Source organism: Aquila chrysaetos, chromosome 1, assembly GCF_900496995.4.
Source record: "Aquila chrysaetos chrysaetos chromosome 1, bAquChr1.4, whole genome shotgun sequence".
Classification (NCBI taxonomy): Eukaryota; Metazoa; Chordata; class Aves; order Accipitriformes; family Accipitridae; genus Aquila; species Aquila chrysaetos.
The window spans coordinates 10,111,433-10,131,030 of NC_044004.1; the positions used below are offsets into that span (position 1 = coordinate 10,111,433).

The 19,598-nt window shown below is 37.8% G+C and overlaps 1 protein-coding gene across 13 annotated transcripts in view; it reads left to right on the forward strand.

The window, feature by feature from the left end:
* Window positions 1-19,598, forward strand: part of ADD1 (adducin 1) — a 66,803-nt gene that overhangs the window by 15,253 nt on the left and 31,952 nt on the right. For 11 of the 13 annotated variants that reach the window (XM_030008944.2, XM_041123361.1, XM_041123367.1 and 8 more), the window contains 2 exons: window positions 16,930-17,142; window positions 18,429-18,591. In XM_030008944.2, the coding sequence (XP_029864804.1) occupies window positions 16,948-17,142; window positions 18,429-18,591 (358 nt within the window). In that variant the 5' untranslated portion in view covers window positions 16,930-16,947. Of the gene's footprint in view, window positions 1-4,844; window positions 4,945-16,929; window positions 17,143-18,428; window positions 18,592-19,598 lie in introns of those variants that run through there. The other 2 variants (XM_041123383.1, XM_030008952.2) reach the window with 1 other exon arrangement.

Sequence of the window (19,598 nt, forward strand, 5' to 3'; positions counted from 1 at the left end):
GAAAGTACTTTGACAGTGCTGTGTGGATTATTCAACTGATTTGATACAACTATGTATCTTTGTTGTTCATTATTTTAACTTACATTTCTGTTTCTGGGATTATAAGCCCATCACTGGCTAGGTGTGATTTTTAGAACACAGTAGGGAAAGGTCTCTGGTTTCTACTAGGCAAACATAAGCAGGTGTACTGTGTTTTTAGAAGTTTTCTAGCTATTGGTAGTGATAATGTTGAAAGATGGAGGACATTTTGTCCATGGATAGAAGAGGAGTTGCTTCGATGGGGATCTGAGTAAAAATCAGTAATAAAGACAATATGATAGTCAGTGGAGTTGTTTTTAGACAACCAATGATAAGACAGATGTGTAGAAACATTGGGGTTTTTTTTACTATTAATCTTCAAATTTTTGTCAGCTAAAATAATCCTTGCCTAAAGGTGTTAGTCTTTATGGATGGATAGTGTTCAGTTTAATCTGGAAGCATGGGTATGTGTAGAACAGGAGCCTTCCAGTTTTACATTGGGACTTGAATTCAGTAAGTGCAGAATGCCCAGAAGCATGATTTCAGTTTTGTACTTTTGGTTTTAGTAGTGGTTTGGTTTAGTTTTCTAAAACGTTACAGCCGTGCAAAACTGTTGTGACCTTTGGATGCTTCGTTGTGCACTTCTGTCTGTACCAGAGGTTTGGGGCGGAACCTTAAGAGAGGACTTGTGTGCTTGAGACTGGTTCTCAAAGCTGTATGTGTGGAAGAGCAGGAGGGAGAGCTGATGCGTGGCCCTTAGGGTCTCGGACTGGATGGTTGGAACCAGACCGAAAAAATAAATGCATCCATCTTGGCCTCTTCAGTGAAGACAGCCTTTATGAACGGGCCTACTTTGTAACAGCAGAGCAGAGCATGAGTTGTTCTGTCAATTAAGCAGGTTGTGGTGTGCAAGGCTCTACAGCCATTCTAGTAATTGAGCAAGTATCGGGCTTGGATGAGTCCTTGTCCTCCTGCAACGCACCCAGAATATTTATGCCATGGTGTGTGCATGTCTTTCTGTGTTGTGTGCATTCTTCTTTATTCTGGTGAATTTTCAGTTGAATAACGTAACAGTCTGGAGACTGGAATGGTCCTAGTTAAGAAATTAAGAAATAGGCCTAGTAGAAAGAGTGAGAGTGGCCGTGACTCCTGAAATACTAAAGTCTGGGCTGCTGTAGACAATTGTGTTTGTGATTCTGAAAGTAACGTCGCTAAAATGGCCATTAAACACTGTGTTCGCATGATTTACAGTGACTGCAGAAACTGGACTGCTGCAGTTCTCCCCAGATGTAATTCTGAAACCTTGTAGAGAAAAGTAAATAACATCTTTTTGCCACTGTCAGGTAGAAGCAATGAGAATCTCAGCTGGAAGATAAGTCCTGGGTTTGCATAATGTTGATTTATGCAGCCATATTCGGCTGTGCAATACTTGCCTGACCAGGGCAACAGCATGATCAGGAAGATGGTTTTCTTGTGGTGTTTCATCTGTTACCATGTGGGTGTGCATGACCCTTGAGGTTTACCCAGAAGTAGGAAACATGACTGCATAATTTTGGGGTGGGGAGCACATTCACACTCCCTGGGGAAAAACAGAAATGAGTTGCTCCTAAAATAGAGTTCATGGGGGGTTTCTTGACATACTATTTCTAATATGGAACAACCAACAATCTAATATAGGAAAATGAGTTCCAGTCAGACTTTTTTCCATAGTATATATGTCTTTAATCTGTAGATAAAAGTTGTCAAGAACATTCTGAGAGATGGAAAAGAATGCTCTTGGATTTGGGAACTGTGTAATGGGATGAACTTTGTCTTACTGTCACTTCTATGAAGGTAGTGTTAATATCCTTTATATAGGGCATGTATTTTAAACACTGTCCAGAAATTTTCAGTGTAGGGTGGATAAAGGATGGTGTAAACCACTTTGTCGTCCTAAAAATTTTTCACCTATCTGAAGGACTTAAAAATGCCTAATTAACCACCATGTAAAGGAGTTTTTTGAACTTCAATAAGCCTGGCTGTTAGCTGTCTAATTTGGAAATAGAATGATGATACATATGTGAGGCTCACATTTCAAAGCTCTTTTTATGTGCAAGTGCAGTATAAAATCTCACATGGAAGGTTTACGTCAAAATTAATACTTAGGCTTGCATTCTCCAAAGATATTTGTTTCCTCCTGCTTAAAGGCTTTTTAAATTCTGTCCGATTCTACTGTGTCAAGAGACTAAATTGGTCTCATAATTTATTCGGATTTCCGCCCTTCCCTCCCTCCCCCATCAAAACTGGGAAGTGCTATAAAAGAACTGGGGGCTGCCACCCAGAAAAGCCTCAGCTGAACGTGAATGAGAAATTCATGAAAAATTCAACATCTCCACTGCCTTCATCTGCCTGATTCAAGCCTGCTTGAAATCTCCAGTCTTCGTATTAACCTCCACCTCATTTATGTACTTTGATTCACTCTTTTCTAGCTCAAACTGGTAACGCACCCATCAACAACATTTGTGCTGCTTACATATCAAACTTGCTGGTTCCAGCATAATGCCTGCACACTCTCTAATCACTGTAGCAATTTCTGAGTTACTTGGATTCTCTGCCAGAAAATAATGACTGAATTCATGCACCTAGTCATGAATATTCAGGTTAGTTCCATCTCAAAAATCTTAATAATGCGGGATTTTTTCTTGTGGGGCATTTGCTGTATGATCTCCAAAGTTATAGGTATATTGTAACCATGAATTCATCAAGAAACAGTAAGTTCACCTTGTGGCTCTGTTGCCAAGTTACTTAGCCTCTTCATTCTTCTTTTTGTAATTTCATAATCTCTTGGAGCAGCCACACTAATTGCTTATAACTTTCTTACCATTTCTTGAAAACCATAAAGAAATTCACGTAATTCTTGAATTTTATTATTGGGGTTTATGACGTAATTTTAAGTAGCAACAAATGCTGCCAGAGGGTATTAAAGATTTATGATGTCATTGCCTAACAAATCCATCAATAAAAATGCGATATCGTGTAAAAAAAGACAGTTTTAGCGTACCTCTGATTCAGATAAAAATTGCATAATGAAGTATAAGCTCCTAAAAAAAAGGGGGGGGGGAGGGGTGTATGTCAAATTCTCTGAAAACTAATTATCACTGTTGATGGATAGCAAGTTAGATTATTTCTTTTCAAGACCATGTACCTCAGAGCAGGAGCTCAGAACAACACAAGAAAAGTTAATGAATGGGATGTCTTGGGATGTCTTAGCATAACAAAAATAGATATCATGTAGTACAATCTGACATTAGCAACTGTGTTCCTTATTGTAATATGTAAGGAACATACTAAAACTTCATTTCAGCCTGGAAAGCAAAACTGATACGCTTATGCACTTTTAGTTTGCCCTTGCTTCAGTAAGAATGTCTTGTCTCCAAATCAGGATGTGTAAGAGCTGTTATTAAGGTCTAATAATTTCTGGTGAATGCAGAAGTTGAACTAGAGTATTTTGATTTTGCAGTCCTTTTTGCAGAACGCTTTTATAAATCCCTAAGCTCTGTTTATACAATCAGAACAAACTGTGAAGCAGAATCTCTCTCTCTCTGGTTGAGATGTTTTCAGCATTTAACCTGAATTAACTTTAAAAAAAACCCCAACCAAACCTATAAAATAGCTCTCATGCTTGCATAAAGTGAAATCATAGATTTAACAAGTCTAGGGTAGTGTTTTTCCTATTTATGTGTAACTGAAGAGAAAAAGATTCTGTGACTACTTTTCTCTCCTCTGTAAATAAGTAAAGATGCATAATGTCATCCAGCTGTTCTGGAAGAAGTTATCTTTGCAATGTAGTTCAAAGGGTTAAATGACATTGTTCTGTTCATTGCCAATGCGTTTCAGAAATCTTATCCCTCGCTATTCAGTCTACATGAAAATAACTGGATCCTGGCCAAAATGGGGCCACTTTGCCTATGCACTGCTGCATTTCAGTTGATCCTTTATGCATCATGATACTAATATTTTAGATTTGAATAAAGTTACTGAAATTTATTGCATTTTTAAAGTATCGGGGAAGTATCTGTGTTCCTTTTCAAAAATTAGTTTTAATTTCTCCTGTCGTTTGTAGAAGCTTTTGTTATTCACAACACTTTTTGAAAGCACAGGTTCCAAGTGGCTTCAACAATGATGAACATTAAAGATAATGTAAATTTTAAACATAAGTTTTTCAGTTTTTTATATCTGTGATAGCACTGGGTATATAGGTGGGGTCTTTTTGCTTGTTTGTTTGTTTTTTCCTAGACACTGATCTGGTATAACCTTTTTGGAAACCCTAACAAACATTTTAATAAAGGTAGATTTTCAAGTCTAATTTTAGAATGTCCACTCTCCTTTATCTAAAAAACAGAAGGGTAGCACTGGAATAGGTAGTACCATCAGAAACCATTACTTATAAAGCCCTATAGGAAAAGTGAAACAATGCTACTGTGGTCATACTGCATAGTGGAAGGGGCCTTGTTCATTTTGCGTATTTTGCTGAAACTTGAGATCAAAAGAAAATCTTGAGGGAAGAAGAAAGCTGCTCTTTCCTCTTGTCTTTACACCTAGAGCACATGTGTGACTTTCCTTTAGACAACCTGCAACTCGTACTGTGTCCTGCATTCAAATGAGCTCTGGAGTCTTCTTCCTTCTGGTAAAGCTGCTTATGAGTTCCACAGTTCTCATGCAGCGCTACAGCCTCTCCACTGCTGTGGGGAGGAGCCCATGCTGTGTGCTCTTCCTCTTGACCTGCTGTATCAGAAGCATCCCCAAGTTTACAACGGACAGTGGTAAAACCTTGTCCTCAATTGTAGGTCCTGACCTAGTTCTCAGTTCTGTCTAAAGCCACTGGTGCAACCACTGCGCATCTCCCTGAACTTGCTATTCTGTGAAGCAGCAGTAGACTTTTCTCAGGTAAGTGCCACCTCTATGTAAGCAGATGGCTTTCCTTCTGGGGGACTGTGTGGAGTACCGCTAAGGAATTTGGAGACTTTCATGACTTTAGGTGTGTTGTTTCCGAGGAAAATATGTTTTCAAACGTGTATGTGAAAATTATGGAAATCTTATTACCTGATTTATCACACTGCAAATTAAACATCTAATTTTGCTTTGGTCAGTTTTGGCTCTTTCTTTGATAAACTGATGTGTGCATTTGTGTTTTCCACAAATCCGGTGTTGGAATTAAAAGTTTAGCAGCTTTTATAACTTCAGTTTAAGGTCAGTGTTCATTTTTGGGTCAGACATGCTGATCAGTTTGTCTCAAGCTTTCCACATACTTGTTGGATAAAGCTGGGGCCCTGCCCTTGGAAAGCTGGTGATCTGATTTGACCTGTGCTCAAAAATCTGAGGGCACTGGCTTATTGGTGTGTTTGGCATGAGGCTTGGGAAGTGCATGTGGGTTCACAGAAACCTAAAAATAAGCAGTATTTGGGTTAAACCTCTTTATTTGTATGGACTCGTGACCCTGAATGCAAAAATAAATGTATATTTGTTTTCTGGTATTGCCACCACCATCCATGAATATTAATAGTGGAAAAATATTTTAATTTTACATTCTCTTGGCCTCAGATATTTTCTGCACAATTAGAGGATGAAAACGAAAATTAGTGACTTGACTCATTCTTGTATAGTACTGAGTGGCGTCTGTAGCTGAGTCTCTGCAACATCAGTGATGAAATTTAATGTAGCAATAAAGCAGACTGGAAAAAATACTTGTCACTAATGTTTTCTGTTCAACAAATGTTGTAGTTTTGTCAATAACACATAGAGAGATCACCTCTCTAGTGCAGCCCTTTTTATTCTACAGGCTGTTAACTTTAAAAGCCATTAACCTAAGCAGTTCAGTTTCAGTGGACTAAACTGCTGAATGCATCGAAGAAGCCAGTGAGACAAGCTAAGTTATTTGGGAACTTGTGTAGTTTTTGTCATTGAAATTTCTCAGGTAGGGTATGCCTGAATGATTTGGATAGGAGATTTGCACTTCATGCTGCAGAAGATTATTAAAAAATAGTAAGAGATACCCTACCTGATCTGAGGGAAAATTTGTCCCAATTGCAAGTCTGATCAGTTTGACCTGAGCACAGGAGAAGGATTAAGGAGGATTTTTGGTACTGTCTCTGAGTACTTCTGCCTTCTGTCTGACATTCAGTCTCCAGCTGTCACCAACCTACCAGCAGGGGAAGGTGCTATTTAGGAAGAAAAAAAAAAAAAAAAAAAAGTGCTAGAATACTAGAAGTGCTTTGGAAGCTGCAAATAACATGAGCATATTGTGCATGTGGGAACTTATTTTTCCCAAAGTGTAAGAAGGATGGGCAGGTTCATAGATTTCAGAAGCAGACGGGACTCTGATCTCAGTATAGGCAGATACTAGAAGGTATTCTGGAAGTTGGATTAAAACTTGAGTTTTATAAAGATTTTCAAAGCAAAGTTACTGACTCAGTATTGTACATACACGGTTAGGAAACTTCCATCTCTATTCAAGGGCAAATGTGTCTGGTATTCACTCCCAAGTGCTAAATCTCTCCATACTTTTGTTAGCAGGACTGAAAGGCCCTGTCACCTCTATGACCAGTCAATCTTTCTGCTTAACTGAATAGGTCAAGCTACTAATCCTTAAAAGTTAGTTTTCCTACTCTGCGGATCATTTTTGTAGCCCTTCCTTGAACTCTGATATTTCCTATCTTTTTTTGAATTGTGTATGTGAGAACCAGAAATAATATTCTAGTAGTGTTTTTTTCAAAGTTAGGGAAGATAATTTTGCTACTTGATATTCCTTGTTTTATTTTATGGTTACAGTAGACCACCTGGCCACAGCATAATCTTTGCAATTACTACATAGTGACCTATGACAGCTCCTGAATTCAGTTCTAATCTTGCCTTTCCAGCACTGAGTAATTCTGGCTTAATTTTTGTACCCAGTTGTACTCCTTTGCATTAGCTGTGTTAAATTGAGTTTTGTGATGCTACACTATTAATTACGTAATTCTGTGTGGTTTTTACTTGAGAAGCTTATTTGATTGGAACTCAGATTTCTGAAATAAAATTGCAGGCAAATCAACTTCTGTGGTATTTGGCATATTTTTATGTGGCAGTGTAATTATGAGGACTCATTTTGGGGGCTCTTTAAGTCCAGGTTCAACATGCAAGTTTCAATGTCAGTGTTGGTACAACTTCATAAAATAAATTTATCTGAAAGCCATGATACTGCTCTGAACCGTAACACTGAAGCCCATGTTTTTTGCTAACTGTAAGGAGTTATTTTGAGGGCTAACAGACACCAAAGTAGTGGAAAGGAAAAGTGTCTCCACTACTATTACCACCTGTGACCATTGGTGCTCCTCTGGTAAAGAGGCAGTGGAAAAATACATGATAGTTTGCAGAATTCATACTTCCACATTGTGCCCAGAGAAATACAAAAGACACTGGTGAAATTCCTGTTTTGTAATTTGCACGCAAATTCTCTGATACATTTGTGAAGCTCCTAGGGTTTCAGCAGAAAGGCTTAAGGTATCTATGGTTTAAGGTACTTATATAGAGAGTTTCTGTTATATGCACAGTGTGACATTTTATGTTGTGATTTCTGCTATTCACTTTCCTTAATCTTTCATGAATTTACGTACCGAACATTTCCAGAAGTGCTGTATGAGAAGTGCATCGAACAAGTAGATTACGTTGCTGAGAGAAGTGAAAACAAGGTATTTTGATGTTGAGTTAGTAAGTTCGTTTGAAACTGTTAGTCTTTAGCAAATTCTTGGAGGCTAGAAATGGCTGTGCTGTTGTTTCTCCTGTAAACTGCTTAGCAGGAAAATTGGAGGAGGAAATAATCTGAAGAGGCAAAGGAAAGTTAAAAGGCTAGGACTGAGAAGAAACCGGGGACCTCGTCAATAGGAGATATGAGTTAACAGTTTCAAGAGTCATTCCCTTTTTAATCTTATTCCTAGTCCCATTTTTAGATTGGGATTCCTTCCCATTGTCAATTAGCTTGGAATGAGCTGTTTGTTGGAAACTTGATCTTTCCAACATAAATGAATAAATCATGTTAGAGAGGGTTTAACATAAAAATGGTACCAATGGTGAGCGTAGACTGCAACCCTACCTTCCAGTGAGGCCAGTGCCAGGTGCTGAGGGGAGGAATAGCGCAGTGTGCTGCCCTGTTCCTCCTTGTGCATCATGCTCAGCTTCCTGCAGAGTCCTATCTCTGGGACACAGTGCTTTCCAGGTCAGGGAGGGGAGGTGAATGTTTCTAAAAGTTTGATACTCTTGGTCTTTTAAATCCTGTATTAAAAAGAAGGAAGTTACCTTTCTGTATCTTAGCTTCTAGTGTAGTTTTAATGCTGGCTTCTCCCTTCTTCTGTTTGCAAGGACTGAATTATGTATTCTGAGCCATATATATTGAAAATTCTGCAGAGTTTAGACAGCTGTATTTGGCCCTCCTTTGGACCCTCTCCAGTCTGTCTGCGTCTTTCTTGAATTGTGGAGACCAGAACAGGACACAATAGTCCTCCAGGTGTGGCCTGACAAGCGCTTGGTAGATTGGCATGATCACATCTCTTATCTGTGCTAGTAATGTCCCCGCAGATGCAACCCAGGATCCGATCTGCCTTCATGGCTGCAGCGGTGCACTGCTGACTCCTGTTCAGCTTGTTGTCCGCCAGGACCCTTGGGTCCCTTTCAGCAAGGCTGCTCCCCAGCCACACAGATCCCAGCCTGTACCGGGCTCTTCGGTTGCGTCGTCCCAGCTGCAGGACCTTGCGCTTGTCTCTGTTAAACTCCATACTGTTCTTGCTAGCTCACTCTTCCAGCCTGTCCTAGTCTGTCTGTAAGATGGCTTTCCCTTCTGATGCATCCACCTCACCACCCAGTGTGGTGTCATCAGCAAACTTGGTGATGGTGCTCTCAATCCCATCATCCAGATCATTTATGATGCTGTTGAACAGTGTGGGTCCCACTGTCGATCCCTGGGGGTCCCCCACCTGTGACAGGCTGCCAGCCTGAGTAAAAACCATTGATCAGTAGCCTCTGAGTGCGGACTGTGAGCCAGCTTCCTGCCCATCTTGCAGACCACCCATCCATAATGTATCTTGGCAGTTTGTCCAGCAGAAGGCTATGGGAAAGTGTCAGATGCTTTGCTGACATCCAGGTAAACAATATCCATTGCTGTCCCGATGTTGACAGGAAATGTTGTAGAAGGTTATCAGGTTAGTCTGGCATGATTTGCCTCTGGTGAATCTGCACTGGCTTTTCCCAGTCACCTGCTTCATTTGGCTTTGGTAAAGCTAGACAACAATTATATTGTTTTACAACCTGACATAGTTATTGCTGTGCTTTACCTGTGGCTCCTTAAATGTTCTCTTAACACAGCAGCCTAGAAAACTTGTTTATTAGTAGGTTTTGATATTTTGTTTCTGAAGTAACATAATTTCCAAGATGTTGGGGGTGTGGGGGGTGTTAGTTGTGTTTTTTCTTTTTTTTTTTTTTTCTTTTTTTTCCCTCCTGGTTTACTGTAGATTATGCTTCCTGTTCTAAATGCAGGATCTTTAATTTTTCTGTACAGAGGATGACAATTAAGGAAGGACTTAATATTATAAGTACATGGTCTTAATGAAAAATTTTTTTGGTGATCATTGGTTCTTTAAACAAAGAAAATTATAACTTTTTTTGTCAGTTGGAAAGCAATTTGATATTTTATATGGTAAAAGGCCTGTAGCAACTGCTATTTTGACAATTCTGTTACATAGATTCTTGCCCTTCATAAATATTTGGAAATTTAGGTCTAATTTTAAGCAGATTTCTAGCTCTATTATTTGTTCTTAACAAAGAATCTCTTAAATTTTAAGAGGTTTTTTTTTATGTAAATATTGGAAATAATAAAAAATGTTGATGAGCTTCTATACACAAGTAATACTGTGTCTTAAAAATGTATATAAATGTTTACCCTTTTCTATGGTTTGAGGTCTCAAGTTTACCCAAATAAATTTTTGCTAGTTCTTTATGTAACCTTGTGATCACTTACAGCCCACTGTGCTAAGCCTCTGATTTCAGTGTTTCAGAGAAGGTGAAAATGGGAAAGAGTTGCTTATAGACTAGGTGCATTTCAAGTAAGTTTCTGGGACTTGATCTATTTTTTCTTTTCTTTTCCTTGTTCTCTAACAGAGTTCGTTTCTTGAACTACTGTCATAGATAGTAAGGCATGATATTACAGATATAAAATGCAATACTTTTGGTCAGATAACTTACTGTTGGATTTCTCTAAATTTTTAGAGTCCAGTATTTAACTTGCAGCATCTCTGTTAATAAGCAAGATGATGGTGCCTGCATTCAGTACAAGATAAATAACTGTTCTTGTTCATGAAATAGTCTCTTCCTGTTTGAAAACAAAGAGCAGGGGAAGTTCTGAAGATGCTTGAGCTAGGAACATTTGCTAAAAAAGAATATATTTGTTCATGATGTTAAGCATGTTGTCTGGTAAGTAGTACAGTCATGATTTACTTTCTTTGTTCTTAGACTTCCTAAGATAGTGCCAGCTTTTCCTTTTTTAAAAGTTCAGTAGGAAACATTTGAAATGGCAAGAACAAATCCAGTCTCATTGGTGCCAAAATGTTCTCACTGATAATGATGGAAATTGTAGGGCAAATCATAAATAATTTCCCTATTACAAAGTTATATTGTGGTTGTTGGTTTTTTTTTTTTTTTTTTAATGGAGCAAGTTTGGCCAATGTTACTCTGAAGTAAAGGAAAATTGAAAAAAAATACAGAAAGTACCAGTATATTGAGTGAATTGGTAACACTGCAAATTTATGAACAGTTTTTTTGCAGAAAATGCAAGTGATAATGAAACCTTATTTTCTGTAGATGGATGTTCTGCTTCCTTGCCATCTCCCCACCAACTCAGTTTTCACGCGAACTCAGACTGTTTGCACTGGCTCAGTTACCTCTTGGGTTTTTTGCTGCCCACAGTGCTGCACCACCCCAGTGCTGCTCAGCCCTTCCCTTCATATTTCTCCCTTCTGTCACCTCTTGACTTCCCTGTGCAGTAATTTCAGCTCTGTAGCTTTTCGCAGTCCCCTAAGTCTCTTTCCTGGGCCATAAAATTACTCTGTCTTTTCTCTGTTCTTTCCCTGTCCTTTTCTGTTTGCATCCAAAATAGAACTCCCTTCTCTCCTCCTGCCAGCACACTGCCTGACCTGTCGCTTACATGAGCCTTTAGGTAACTTTTAGTCTTCAAAGACTGCTGATTGTACAACAGTAAAGAAAACATGTTACTTTAATTTGTTTTGCTACACCCTTGTCCCTTCCCCAGTAACTTCTTGTCAAATCTGTTTTCACCTCTGTTAGACTTAGTGGCATAGTTCTGGTTTGAGAGAAGATAACTTGTTGAAAGAACTGTCAGAAAAAATTGGATACAAAGCAAGTTACTATGTTGTTTTAAAAATAGAGCTCAGAAGCTATAAGTTCTGAAATGGTTACCCTCGATCTTTGTTGCTAGTGTCTGGGATAGTATTGACAGTTGACAAGTGTGCTGCTCATTTACTTTGCAAATTTGACACAAGGTCCCATACAGATGTTTTGCTTGCGTGTTATTTTGTACAGAGAAATTGTAAGCCACCAGGAAGAGGGCAGGGTTTTGTTTTCATTTTTTTTTCTTCTCCGAAATGCCTTGATTTTGTAAGGTCTTGATCAGATAACTCTCCTAAACTTAAAAAAAGCCAAACAAAACTGTAGGAGGTTTTTTTGCATGCACTGTCTTGTGACTTGATAGGGTATGTTAAATTTTTTAGAAGTCTTTTAGGTTCCCTTGTCTTCTTGTCACAACCTCCTTCCTGCTTCTTGGAGTGTATTTTTATTCTGAACTGGCCTCAGCAGACTTAAAAGCTGCATTAGTGTGAAGAGGTGTGCTCAGTCCTTTGGTGGCAGTGAGCCTTTAGATTAGGTCAAATTCCATCAACTACAGCCTTAGTAAAAACAAGTTCCTCTGGGTGTGGAGGAGCAAAAAACCCATTACAAGTTACTACAAAACAAAATGAACCTTTAAGCAATTGCAAAAATCATTTCTTCCAAGAAATGTAGTTAGCTGGTCCCTGCTAGTGTACGTGTTGTGAGACATTATACATCTTCTCAAGGTTCCCATAATATTCATGAGATGATTCAGGTGAGAAACACTGAACCTATAAACTACCAGAAGCATAAGTACTTAGATCTGTGCCAACTTTCAGGTATTGAAATGAGTTTAATATTAAAGTTTTAAATGTGTTTGTTAACTACAATGAGATCCCAGCCCTAATCCAATGTTGTTTTTTTAAATTATTCTATATAATTTTTAGATTTAAGGGTAGCTTTTTTTTTAATGCACCCTTAAATTATTATAGATTCTTATTGGGTGTTATTCACTGTCTTACCTGTTTAAGTTTATTTAACTATATGTGCATCATCTAACTCTCTAGACTGAGTACTGAGGAACATAAGCTGTTTAAAAATTGAGATTTTGATTCTTTCTGGATGTTAACGTGAATGATTCTATGGCATTCCTCTTCTGAAACTTTCTTCTTTTGTTTAAACTAAACTTTGTAGCACCACTTCCTCTTAGGTGAATCCTGTGATGGAATTCGCTTGGGTTAGAAGAGGATGGGGAAGAAAGGGATTTTCAGAGATAAAAGTAACCCAAAATATTAATACTAATTTCAGAATGCTTTTTGTAAACAGTGCTCAGTATCTGTAAATGTGCTATAAATTTTATAAATTATTTGTCAAGAAACCAGTTTTATTTCATGAACAACCTGTTTATAGTACTTGCATACACATGTGCATGCCCTGTGATAAATACAATATGCTGTGAGTTGGCTTGGTGGCTCTCATTTGATGTGGTGGCTTATTGAAATTTCTAGTGTTTATATGTACATATGTATTAGAAGAATGGATCTAATTGCGTCACACTGTAAGTGTGATTTGGATTTTATGATTTGGGGGTTGTCCCCCATCTCCCGTCCCCCTTTCCCCCCAGTAATAGATGCTGTTCCCTCTGACTGTCTTTTTATATTTGAAAATAGCTGCTTCCAAGAGAAGGGCTTTTTATGGACTTATATTTTCCAGCCACAGCTTTTTCAGTTAAGGGTGTGGCTTTTTCTGATACAGTTGTGTTAGAACAGGCTCTTGCATAAAAACACTTATCATGGGAAAAAGTCCTTTGACATTACAGCTTATCTTACTTGGGGGCTGTAGTACACTACATTGGAAAGGAACTGTCTGTACTGAAGAGTTGTGGGTGTGAAGATGGTCTTAATTTTTTCTTTTTTTCACTGCTTGGGCAGCCTGATGTGATTTTCAGTGTGACTTTCCAGTTTATAGAACCATTGGCCGTTCCCCAGTGTGTATTCAGCTTAACTGTTCAGATTCCTTTTATTTATTTATTAGTATACATATTGCTGAAGCTCTTTCTGGAGAGTTCATCACGCCTTACTCCCAAAGGGTCTTCCGAGGAAACTCATAAATAAATTTCAATGGCTTGTGCAAAGTGTTGTCAAATACATCTGTTTCTAATTCAAAAATCAATACCTTTATCATCAGTAGCTGACAGCCATTAAAGTAAACAATTACTATTACAGTTATGTTGAAACAGTTAATTACTAGACCTTGGGGGTGAGATGCCATTAATTTTGGATATCTACAAAACTGAGCTATGAAACTGATATTTAACCTTAGATATAAAATGATCACTTAATGTTAAACTCTGAGTTTCCTATTAAATTATTGACACTGCATAGTGGTGAAGCAGTAATAGCTTCCCAGGACCTTCTTGAATGCCATCTTATACCTGAATGAAGGAGTAATACAACTTTGGCAAGACACTGTGATTCCATTTTAATGTTGCCTGTGCAGGCTGTTAGGGACCAGCTTCTTTCCAGTGTGAGTAAGAAACAGTGAAGAGAAGTAATTAGGTATATAATTCATTTGGAAATAGCTTTTGATACTCTGAAAGTAAGAGGAATTAGTGTGAATAATTAACCTCAAAATCATGTTTGCAGATGTGTGTACACTCTTCTTTAAATAAGACTGCACATAGACATATACACAAGATACAACATTACACTTAAATATATTCTGGAAATTGAATGCTTCATCAGGCAGGAGTAGGCCATTGTTCTCTGCTGGTGGTGGTGGCAGTAAGCTCAAACTTGATTGTTTTCCCATGCTTTGCTTTAAAGTAAATACACTTTTGGGGCTACACTCAACAGAATGCAGTGTAAATTCTGAACTACTTGAGTGGTTCAGTTTGTCTTTATTTGTGGACTTGCCTGTGCACTGTTTCTAAACTCCCTGATTCCTTGTGGTAAGCAGAGGGTGGTGAAATTCAGACTTAGATTGGGCCAAGTGAGCTATTATTGTAAGAGAGTAAGCCATATGTTTGGATCTGCAAACTGTCATTTTTCAACAAAAAGCTGGATGCGGAGGCATTAGGCTAGCTGATAGAGCTCAGAAGAGGGGTTGTGGAAAGTGGTAGCGGGCCTTCAAAAGCATTGTTGAGGTGTGAAATGGCAGATGGTGCAGGCTGGAGGTTGTGAGGAGGAAGGGAACTTAGAGGGATCTGAAGCTGCCAAGGGAGAGGTGGCTCCTTTGCTATAACATCACTTGCTTAAAACTTTCTAGGTCTAACACCTTAAAAGGTTTTCCATGCAGATAAAAGCTTTCTTTTTTCTCACTATACCCTATATTTCTTCCTGGGTGGAGGAAAGCTAGTAAATAAAAGAAGTTATAATAATAAAGATGTGTGTATGTGCTTACTTTAAAGAAAAAAAAAAAAAAAAATCTGACCATGACTTTTAAAGCCTAAACTGATTGGTTTAAAATGAAATACTTTAAACAGTGCAGAGGTGTCTGCGTGTGTTTATTTAGCAACTCCATGGGTGGAAATCACTGAGCATCTAAAACTCAAGTGTCTTAAGTGCGAACATAGATTTTGATAGTAGTATCCTGTTCTGCAGAGTCAAGGAAAATACTTTGCTCATTGTGTTCAACTGTCTCAGTTCAGTGATTTGTTCATTCTGAAATAAGAAACCAGTTGAGTTTTGAAACTTGTTTTCTAATGTAAGGATTAGAGAGGATGAGATCTGCTAATTCTGAAATTTTGAAGTAGATAATTTTCTTCACCACAATGATTTTAACATAATCTGCATTTAAAAGTATTTTATGTTAACTTGCCTTTTCTGTGTGCATCTATATCTGAGGTGGTTTTAGCTAATAAATATGCAAGCAAATTCCTAATCAAATTAAAATCCACAAGCAAGTACAGTTTAAGACGAGTCACTAAGAAAAATCTAAAAATAGTAAAAGAATAGAGACGTATATCAAAATCTACTAGTTATGACATGTAGATTAATCATTACTTAAATAAAGATATGTACAATCTTTCCTACTGCATAGCAAGAAGAATTGCAATGACTTGATAACATCAGCAGATTTTAATGGTCCTAATCCTTGCAAAACTAAAGATGCATAATGAAACTGACTGTTTAAATCAGCGTTCTCCTTACTGTGTGAACCCCGAATCCAAATCAGCATTATTGAAATTAGTCTGTTTCACCGTACTGGGACAGGGAGCCAGATTCTGCTACTTTATTCTCTTTATCTATTCTTCCACCTCCAGGAGAAGACCTGCTAGCTTTTCTTGGCTTATTTTCATAGTAAAGTTGCTAAATGTCATGATGGCAAGGGATTTCAACGTTGCATGTTTTGTGTATAATGTAAATAATTGCAGTTTGCTGAACTAGCAACCCATTCAGAGTTAAATATTCTTATTACAGTTCAGTGAAATACAGTTTGTGTCAGTGCCATTTTGTTTAATTGTGTACAATATGCAAAAAAAAAAATCTTTTCTGAAAGAGCTTTATTTTAATTTGATATGTCAGATGATCAGGAGTCAGAGGTTTGAGTCTCAAGGTGTTGCAAGGGTGGCTTTATTGAACTGGTTGCTTGTCAGTAGAAAGCTTCAAAAAATCTTCTGAAAAGGGTTTTGGAATGAAGGTTGTAATAATGTGCCCAAAAAACGAGGGTCATGTTACGCAAAGGGATTCTTCTGAGTGAAAGAAGGATGTGTGTATGAGCAGTGCCAGCGGGGTTTTCAGCCTTTCTAGTAGATACATGCAATTGCTGATTACAACATGTAAAACTGAAATGAACCCTAGCCAGTGGGTGGGGGTTGTGTTTGTGTGTGTGCTTTCCAGATTCCAAAAACCACATGCTAATCCAGTGATGTGCATGCTGTTGAATGAACCTAAAATAAATACGTTTGTGAAAAGTACGCCTCAGGTTGCAGAGTCAGTATTTCCGTGTTTGTCTCCAGAAACATGTTAGCAATCTGAGCGTGTTTCGATGGGGTTGATTCTTCATATTAATGAACATGTGTAATGTCTTATTTTCCGTAATGATTTAAATTCTGATTTATGCAATATTCTTTTCATTATGTCTGCTAAAACTTTTTAAGTAAAAAAACCCAAAAAAACAAACCCAGTGAGTTTAGACCTCGCGTGTCTTGAACTTCTCTGTCATTGTCTGTGAGAAGGTTTGAAGGACTCCTGTGCTTCTGAAAATCAAGCTGTGTAGACAGCTTAAAGAACTGGAGGTACTTTAAATGAGAACTCTTTTATTAGTTTTGTGTAGCATGTACGTATGTAGCATATTTGACTTTTTGTATATGTTAACCTACTTTTCTCATCATGTATTTTAAAATCTTTCTTTCTCCTCTAAAATATTGCTATCCAATTTCACAAACATGGTTTCTGTGTTTGGGAAGCCATGCTAATTTTAGGTGGATTTTACCTGTTATTCTGAAACAAGAAACATGTACGAAGTTCTTAATTATTTCCTTGCTTGATTTATTTATTCCTCTTCTCTGCCCCCTCTTCATAGGTTCCTTAAAACTGTGCTATGAATGGTGATTCTGGTGTGGGGGTGGTGACTTCACCACCTCCAACAACAGCCCCTCATAAAGAGAGGTATTTTGATCGAGTTGATGAAAATAATCCAGATTATTTGAGAGAGAGGAATATGGCACCTGACCTTCGCCAGGATTTTAACATGATGGAACAGAAGAAGAGAGTCTCCATGATTCTTCAAAGCCCAGTAAGAAAAGAAAATGCTCCACCTTTAAAGTGATAAATTTATTATCTCTATTTTTAATATCCCTATGGAATTGGAGAATTTTGTGGTATCCTAGATCCATTTGATCTTTCTTCTGGTTGGCCTTTCTTCTGAAGTATTCTAATTGTAGCCTAATTTTTCCTCACATTATCTGGTTGAATTTTTATTGTCTACTCATGAAGCAGCTCCTCAGTCTTGCTTTCAGAGTTCTCTGTGTAATCATCAAAATTTTTTCATATTTTCCATCTAGTCTGGGTCAGACATTTTTTCACTTGTTTCATATTTTCAGTATTCATTTAAACATATAAATTAAGTAACGCTTCAAAGAGGAGCTTATACAAGGCAGGTCTGTCCTGTGCTTAATTTTTCATACATGATTCTGACATGTGAAATATTTTTATATATATCTCTTTCTGAATGCTGCACAATAATAAAATATGAATGATTGACATTTAATATTAAAGATGTTTCCCTCAGGGAGAGAGTACACAAAACAACTTTTATCTCATAACATTTTTTTCCTTTTGTAATAACTGATGGTTGACTTTAGATACAAAACATTTCATGATGGAACTTCATTAAAAATAGGGATGTATTGATATATTTACAGTTTTTCCACGTGAAATCAACCCATTTTATTTAGATTCACTTAATGATTGGCATACTTCTCTTTCAGTACAAATTCCAGTGTTCTTGTCAAAAGCAGCAGCTACTAACAATAGTAAAAAATACTATTTTCTTCCTTTCAAAGTTAAAACCAAAAAAAACCCCATAACCAAAACAAAAAGGGGAAAAAAAAAACAACCAGGAGAAAAGTAACAACCCCTTGTTTAAACATATTTTAAAAATTTAATGGCTATTCCTTCCTGTGTTCCTGGATTCCTTCTTGGCTCTCAGTTCCCTGTAAGCCACACTTAAAACTTTCCTTCTCTTTTCTGGTTCTACTACTTTTCTTTTCATGTTTTGTGTTCAAGTCGATTGTACGTACTGCTCCTTCTTCCAGAAATCCATATTAGTAGGTTCAATGAGTTTTGGTGTTACTTGGAGAGAATGCTGGAATTTCCATGCACAAAAAAGTAAGTGACTCATAGCCTTGGAGCTCCAGAGAGCAACATTTTCAAGTAACAGTGTGCACCCAGTAATTCTGCCCTGAGCTGGTTTTCAGAAGAGGTATAGGATCTTTCCATCCAAGTGCTAAAAAGAAGCTGTGTGTGAAAGGTTGACATTCATTTGAACATGCTTTACAGTATGCAATGTCCTGTTGCTAGGCTTTTTGTGAAGAACTGGAGTCTATGATCCAGGAACAATTTAAGAAGGGGAAGAACCCAACAGGTTTATTGGCTTTACAGCAGATTGCGGATTTCATGACAACAAATGTACCAAATGTCTACCCTGCAGCACCACAAGGCGGAATGGCTGCGTTAAACATGAGTGAGTGCACCTTAATTTATAATAATAATATAATAAATTTTTTTTTTTTTTAAAGCTTAAAATGAAGACTGTGTGAATGAAATGAAAAGTGCTGTGAAGTTCAAATGCTATACTGTTCTGCTCACAGGAACATGGCAAACATAAAATGAATTGATTAGTTTCTAAATGCCACAGTGATATGCAATGTGATTCATGTATATAATTTAAATCAAAAGCTATTTCAAGTGTGGTATTGTTGTGGTTTAGCCCCAGCCAGCAACTAAGCACCTCGCAGCTGCTTGCTCGCTTCCCCTCCAGCCAGTGGGATGGGGGAGAGAATGGGGGGGGGGGGGGGGAAGTAAAACTCAAGGATTGAGATAAGAACAGTTTAATAGGACAGAAAGGAAGAAAATAATAATGATAATAATAACAATAATAAAATGACAATAATAATAAAAAGATTGGAGTATACGAAACAAGTGATGCACAGTGCAGTTGCTCACCACTTGCTGACCGATGCCCAGTTAGTTCCCAAGCAGTGATCCGCCCCTCCCTAGCCAACTCCCCCCAGTTTATATACTGGGCATGACGTTGCATGTTATGGAACACCCCTTTGGCCAGTTTGGGTCAGCTGTCCTGGCTGTGTCCCCTCCCAACTTCTTGTGCCCCTCCAGCCTTCTTGCTGGCTGGGCGTGAGAAGCTGAAAAATCCTTGACTTAGTCTGAACATTACTTAGTAACAACTAAAAATATCAGTGTGTTATCAACATTCTTCTCACAGTGAACCCAAAACATAGCACTATACCAGCTACTAGGAAGATAATTAACTCTATCCCAGTCAAAACCAGGCCAGGTATCTTAACTGAAAAATAAGCCTGATAAGTTAGCACTAGTAAAAAATGTAAAGATTTAAATATTGCTAATGTTTACTACATGGATTGTCTGCAGGAAAATGAAATGTTCATTAGTAGTCTAGTAACAGCGAAGGTCTTTAGAAACTAATTATTTTTGCCATTGAAATACTGTTTG